Below are 7718 nucleotides of genomic sequence, written 5' to 3'. Positions count from 1 at the left end.
TGTATGTCATTTTTCATTTGCTAACCTTTTTAATTTGAAGTTTTATTTCCACTTAAATATGTCCAAAATATATATTTAATGCATAACAATCGACAACCATGATCATACAAATTTGTCATCACTAATTTTTATTTTATGAAGTGGGCAGTGGCGGAGCAGGGGGTGACTGAGGAAGGCCACGGCCACCCAATTACTTTTTAGAAAAACAATTTATGATGGCGGAAGGCTGCGTTGAAAGTTACGCAATGAATAATTATGTGCACAAATACAGAGTAAAAAAAACTTTATATTGGCTTTATATATTAATAATTTAATAATATTTGAGTGTCTGGTCAAATATTGTTAAAAATAACTGGTTTATTCACTCAACAAGTTGGAACTGCCGTCCCTCTCCAATCACTCAAATAGATTAAATATTATTTTATCACTAATATTATTAATTATGTTTTTTTTATAATGTGTAGGAAAATATTGATAAAAATATTAATTATTTTCTTTTTAAATATAAATTTATAAAAGATAAACACTCTGTATTTTTGAATTTAGTTGAGTACCAATCATCCAATCAATAATATAATTCAATGCCATGCTATTTTTTTCTTATTTTAATTTATAATAAATTAAAATTTTAACACAAATTATGGGTATCCAATTTAAGTTTATAGATATCAAAGAATTTACCTTTATAAAATTATATTAATTGTTAACAAATTTAATATTATAATCAATATTTTTAATTTTTGTAATGTATTCAAATAATCTTATGTTTAAGGACAAATGTAACTATATATAAAAACATGAAAAATTAATTAAACCCATTTTAATAAGTGAATTTATTAGTAGATTATACTAATTTATTAATTGTATTAATCTTTTTTTATACAAATATATTTGAGTATTTTAAAATGATATTAAAATTATAAAATTATTTCTATCAAGTATTGATTTATTCATCACTACTGTTAACACAAATGACAAGATATTAATTTAAAAATAATATAAGTAATATTAGTCTTAAAAGTCAATATTATATTAAAAATTAAACAAAAAAAATATTTTGAAACAATTTTTTCTATAAATTAATAAATCGTTCTTTCAAGGACAAGGGACAATATTTCTTACCACCTATTTCTATCACTTTTAATATCGAATGACTCTTCACATTTATAATTTTCGCCAATTACATAATTTATTCCCTTTTATTTATTGTGCATGTCTATTATTTATTTGGAAGTTCATCTCATTCCTCATTGTATTTTTTAATTTTAAAACTTTTATTTTGGGGGAAATGTAAATTTCCCATTCCTCATTGTATTTTTTAATTTTAAAACTTTTATTTTGGGGGAAATGTAAATTTTTAATTATAAAGTTTAATTTTAGGGTTGAAATTGTAATCTTCTATTTAAAAATATTATTATCTTGATCAATTGTATTAAACAAAAACATTTTGATATATGCTTTCTTAATATTTTAATATTATTTAAAAAATTTATAAAAATATAATTTAATTATGTTTATAATTTTTATTTTAGTTTGTCGGTCATCCCATCTTTTTTGTCCTGGCTCCGCCACTGAAAGTGGGTTCAAACATGTAATTCATAGACTCCATATAAATATAACATAATAGAATTTATTTTTAATCTTTTAAAATAAATAATTTTCTTGCATAACAAATTCTATGTAATAAATTCATGTTTCATATTTAACATAATCTATGGTGCATCTAAATAAAAGTCAGAGTATAAAATATAAAATAAATAATGAATTCACATCATTTATATTTTTCATAATTTCCACAAATATTTGTCAACTTACAATAATCTAAAATATACTCAAATCACTTTTTATATCAAAATGAACAATAATTAATATTTTCATATTATGATACACATATAATATAAGATAAATTAGTTTAAATTTAATGAATTCTTGCATAACACAATCATACTATTCTACTTACACAACTTTATTTTTTTTTTGTGTTAGCAAGATATATTAGATGGAGAACTAATGGTTCTCAAAACCTGTTACACAAGAACGAGATAACCTCGACAAAAGAAATTACAAACCAATTGAATCTACGAAAGAAAAAACACTGGGTCTTTACAAAAATCGTAGAAGTTGCAATTGGGATGTGTAATCTCTCCACAAAAAGACCATCTCCATATCAGCGACTTAATATTCCAAACCATGTTGAGAACGCTCCAAGCATCCTTCCGAAAAATTATGTCATTCCTAACTAACCAAATGCTCCAAGTTATATCCAACCAAATGCAACTAAGTCTACCCTCCTTCATCTTCATGCTTTTGCAAAAATTGTACCAAAATATGAAACTCCCTTTAGGGTCCTCCTCCGTTACATCCAACATACCAATTCACTCCGCTATTTCCCTCCAAACTAACTTCACGATAGAACACTTGAAAAAGATGTGTTCTAAAGTTTCAAGAGCAAGACTGCAAAAAACACAATTAAGAGATGAATTCGTAAAAGAGATACCTCTTATCAACAAGAGATCCTTAGTGGGTAACTTATTAATCAAAATTCTCCAACCAAAAACTTTGGTCTTGAAAGGAGCCTCCGTCTTCCAAACAAGAGAAAAAGCTCCGTCGTGTCTACCATACGGACCATAAGGAGTGTAAAAACCTGCATAGAAGAGATAGCAAGACTTTACGAAAAATTTACCATCTTTCCCTGCTTCCCACCTGACTGAATCGATGTTGTCTAGGTTCCTCAAGACAGAAACGTTCAGCTCACGGTACAGCAACACACTACTGTCCCGATTACCCAACATAAAGCCATTCTGCTCCCTGTCCAGCGGCACAGCAATGTCTGAGATGGGGCTGTGAGCTACCCCTTGCAGTATGCCACAGTCCCCCCAAATCCAATGCCCTTCATTCCAACCCCCCATGCAAGCCACTGAAACATTCTTCAACCGAGACATCAAAAAAAGAGAAGGAAAAACATCCTTCAAAGGTGATTCAAGAATCCATTTGGAATGCCAAAAATACGTGTTGAAACCCGTTGCCAACTATGAAGGAGCAATTGTTCGCAATGGCGTCTTTGGAAATATTCTTCCTAAGAGATAAAATATCTTTACACCATGTGGAGCAAGAAGAACCAACGGGGTTAAAATCTCCACCCGTGGATACTTGTAAGCGAATATCACCGTATCTAGCACGAAGAAGTTTATGCCAAATAGAATTCGATCCTTGAAGAATCCTCCACCTCCATTTGTTGAGAAGAGCAAATTTGAAATAGTCCATTCTCTTTATGCATATTCCTCCTTTGTCGTATGGAAGACATAACTTTTTCCATCCCACCCAATGAATCTTTATATTAATCTCTGAGGCTCCCCATAAAAAATCACTTTGAAGTTTGGTAATGTCTTTGACAATCTTCACCGGCATCCTAAAAAAGACATCGTGAAAATAGATAAAGAACATAAAATGGATTTGAGAAGAGTAATCCTCCCCCCCAAAATTAAGGAACCTATTCTTCCAACTCGAGAGACGCTTCTTAATCTTCTCCAATAACGGATTCCAAGTCGAGATTCTCCTAGGATTTGATCCAACTAGGTTGCCGAGAAAGGAGAACACCTTACCTTCCACGTTACAAGATAAAAGAGAGGACGTCGCTTCCAACAAATTATTACTAATGTTGATACAGATCAATTTGCTTTTGCGGTAATTAATGCCAAGGCTGGAAACCATTTCAAATGCCTTCAACACAGTCTTAATAGCCCAAATTTGTTTCCAATTGCCTTCCCCTATCAACAAAGTATCGTCCGCGAATTGAAGAATGTCCACCAAGCATTTATCGTTAATGAGAAATCCTTCATATTCCCCTATAGCCATTAAGGCCTTCCTCCACAAGAACGATAAGAAAAGGAGATAACGGATCGCCTTGTCTCAAACCTTTCTCCACCGAAAATTCCTTAGTTGGACTCCTATTTACAAGCACCGACATCCTACTTTGAAAAATCAATAGCTCTATCCATCTCATCCAGGAAACCCCGAAGCCCGTTTTCTTCATCAAAAATCTAAGAAAATTCCAATTCACTTTGTCGTAAGTCTTCTCAAAGTCAACCTTGAAAAGGATGCAACCCCTCTCTTCTTTTTAAGCATAATCAACCACTTCGTTTGTGATCATAACTCCATCAAGAAGTTGCCTTCTCGGAACGAAAGCACTTTGATTAGGAGAGATGATGGAATCCAAGACACGCCTCAATCTTCCCGCCAATAATTTGGAAACTGCTTTGCACATACAACCAACTAAGCAAATTGGTCTATAGTCATCCAAACAAAGAGGGTTATGAGTTTTCGGAATCAAAGATAAGAAGGAAAAAGTAACCGCCTTTGAAAGAAGTCCACCGGAATGAAAACTATTGAAAAAACGAGAGAAATCATCTTTGAAGATAAACTAACACTTCCTTATGAAGAGAAAAGAAAACCCGTCGGACCCGGAGTTTTAGCACCGCCAGATCCCCAAATAGCTTCCTTGATCTCACTTTCCTCAAAAGGAGCCTCTAGCAAAGTGATATCCTCCATACTTAATCTCTTGAAAGATATACCTTCCAAACAAGGCCGATTCCTTTCTGTTTCCACAAATTTATTAGAAAAGTGAGAGAAGACCTTTTCTTTAACTTCCAAAACCGTTTCTTTCATGCCACTCGTAGAGTTTATGGGACCGATGTGGTTATACCTCCTCCTTTCTTTCATCACTTTGTGAAAATATCCGCTATTGGAATCCCCGTCGTTAATCCATGCTAGTCTAGATTTTTGGATGATCATGTTCTCCTTGATTCTCAAATTCAACCAAAATCGACAAGATTCCTCTTTCCTAACTTTAACAATTTCATCCCTCCCCCCGACATTCTCCTCCTCAAGTAAAGTATCCCACCTATTCAAATCCTCCACCTCCTCTTCAACCTCCAAATCAATCCTCGCGAACACCTCTTTGTTCCACCATTTGAGCCTCCCTTTGAGAATACAAAATTTTTCTTTGAGAACAAAGTCACTCCTCCCTTCCACTACCGCTTCTTTCCAAGTTTTCTCAATAAGAGGTAAAAAAGATTTGAAATTGAACCATTCATTGTTGACTTTGAACGGTTTCGGACCCCAATCTACATTATCCTTGACAATCCAAACGGGACAATGGTCTGAAACGTCTCTCGCACATATACTTTGCCCACCACTCCCCATTTATTAACAATAGAATACGAAATGAGAAAACGATCAAACCTACTCATCGACAATCCATCCCCACTATAACACGAGAAACGCTTGCCTTTACAAGGAACATCAACCAAATTGCAATCTTCAATGAAATCTCCGAAAGCTTTGATCTCAGTACCGTTTTCATTCCGAGACCTCCCTTTCCTTTCCCTACTATTCTTGATGGCGTTAAAATCCCCACGCAAAATCCATTCACCATCAACATATTTGTTTTTAAGATCTAGAAGAACTTTCCAAAGAGATTTTTTTCTTTGAAGATCACAGGAAGAATAAATATTAAAAACATAATACAAATCGCCCTGCCAAACAACTTTTATCCCCAAGAATCCATCTCCCAAAAAACTGTTAAGAACGAATACCGTATCTTCCTTCTATAACGTAATCAAACCTCCTGACCTCCCTACCGAGTTGGAATAAGAATACCCGATGTTGTCTTTCCTCCAAAAACTCTTCGCAGTGAACTCCTCCATCAAAACTATCTTTGTTTCCTGAATAACAAAAATATCGGCATTACCTTTATTAATGATAGAACTAATCCTCCTCCTCTTCAATAAACTACCTCCCCCTCTCATGTTCAAAGAGCCGATAATCATTTAAACGTCCCCGACAGAACCTCCTTACTATTGTTAGAGACACTCTCCTCTTCCAAGTTCGGCTGAACCACCCCAAGAGCCATCACCGCTGACCTCAAAAAGCTTCCACTATTATCCTTCAAATAATTTCATTTTCTTCCATTGTTCCTGCAAATGGCAGAAGAATCGGATTGTTCCCCGTGGAAGATGCAGTTATCGCTTTGCGGGACACAAGAAACAGACGCAGAATGTAACGCCCGGAAATTCAATTATTCACTTAATTTAGACGTTTGGAGTGTTTAGTGAAAATTTCATATTTTGGGACGATTTAGTCGGTATTAGTTCGGGATAGCGGGTCGACAATTAATCGAGATTTTTAACATTTTTAGCATTAGAAATATTATTAGAGTGTCGTTTATTATTCTGGGAATTTTCAGAGCAAATAAAATTAGACCGTAAAATAAGAGTTAACGGATAAATTTGGAGTTTTAATAAAATAAAATTATTGGGCAGTAAGTGTTGCACATGTGTTTTGAGAGGTGGCCCAAATTGAATATTAGAGAGGTATTATATTAGGTTTAGAAATATTGACTCACAACACCAATTAGAAGAACAAGCAACAAAAGAGGGAGAAATTAGGAGAGCATAGCGGTGAACCTGGGGAAGATGAATCTTGGGGATTTTCGATCGGGACGATTTAGAGCAACCCTCAATCCAAAGGTAAGGGTGGGTATCTTGCTCTATAAATAGGGACATGATGGATTGTATGTGGGTTGGGGAATTTTATTGTCTGTGTTTTGATTGAAAACTTTTATGCTATATATGAATAATTTTGTATTCTTGGGTTGGAAATTTCTCTGTTTTAATGATATTGCTGGTTGGTGTTCGGTGACTGCCTTGCCTGAATTGAAATTTATGATCAACGAATATTCTCTGTGGTGCAGACAAATTTGTGATGTTGTAATAATAATTTTCTGGAATTGAGACGTTGTAGAGGAACGACCGTCACCTTGCTATGACGAGAGGCACCTATCATTGTGCCGAGGGGCACACCCTCATATGCATACTGTAGCAATACATGAGTTATATCACGTTTCAATTTTTAGTATTGGTACATCATGTTCTTAGTTCACCAATATATATTTCATTATAATAATTATTTCAATAATAATAATATTTATAATAATTAGTATATTAATAATAATAATAATAACAAAAATAAAACATAATAATAATAATAATATTCGAGAGATTTGAGTTAGAGATAAGATTTAATTTAAATTAATTTTCAATCCTATTAGAGTACTTGTCAATATGGTTGTCAGAGTTGTCAATATGGTTGTTAGAGTTACTTTCGAATTGTTTAGAGTTAAATCTGATAAGTTATAAAGATTAAAATTAAAGGTAGTTGACCTTGTAGAGTTGTTTCATTATTACTTGAGTCAGGCCACTAATCAATTAGGTTCATAAGAGTTACCCTTATAAGTAAGAGTTGTCAATAGAGTATTTTTGGGCGACGTTTTCGGTGATGTTTTGACTTGTTGCATATTTTGAGATACTGCGAATTTTGTGATTTGCAGGAAAATACAGTGACGAATAATTATCAATAATGGTTGATATATTTTGGCGATGTAGGCGAATGCCTTATGAGATGTTATTTTGTGATTGATTGTGGTTTGTTGCATGTCATAGTGTCTCATAAATTTCATGTTGTAGCGACAGCCTGGATTGGCAAAACAGCGACGAAGGCTTATGCCTGTTTTGATGCCTCTATTAACTGGAAATTGGCGATGGGGGCTGAAGTCCTGTGTACCACATGCATGATGCATTAGTCGTGTCTCATTCATTTTTTATTGCGACGTCGTGCGTGATTATGTTATTTTGATTTTGAACTGGTTGATTGGAATTGAA

General features: G+C 33.7%; 1 protein-coding gene across 1 annotated transcript; it reads right to left on the bottom strand.

Moving 5' to 3' along the window:
* Positions 1-4431: 4431 nt before the first annotated feature.
* On the bottom strand, positions 4432-5202 carry LOC131631444 (uncharacterized). The gene has a single exon (XM_058902241.1). It carries the CDS (start codon positions 5200-5202, stop codon positions 4432-4434), a length of 771 nt encoding a protein of 256 aa, XP_058758224.1.
* Positions 5203-7718: the final 2516 nt, after the last annotated feature.

The sequence above is a fragment of the Vicia villosa genome, unplaced genomic scaffold, assembly GCF_029867415.1.
Source record: "Vicia villosa cultivar HV-30 ecotype Madison, WI unplaced genomic scaffold, Vvil1.0 ctg.000825F_1_1, whole genome shotgun sequence".
Lineage (NCBI taxonomy): Eukaryota > Viridiplantae > Streptophyta > Magnoliopsida > Fabales > Fabaceae > Vicia > Vicia villosa.
Note: the sequence above shows the minus strand (reverse complement) of the source record. Positions and strands in the feature narration are given on the sequence as shown.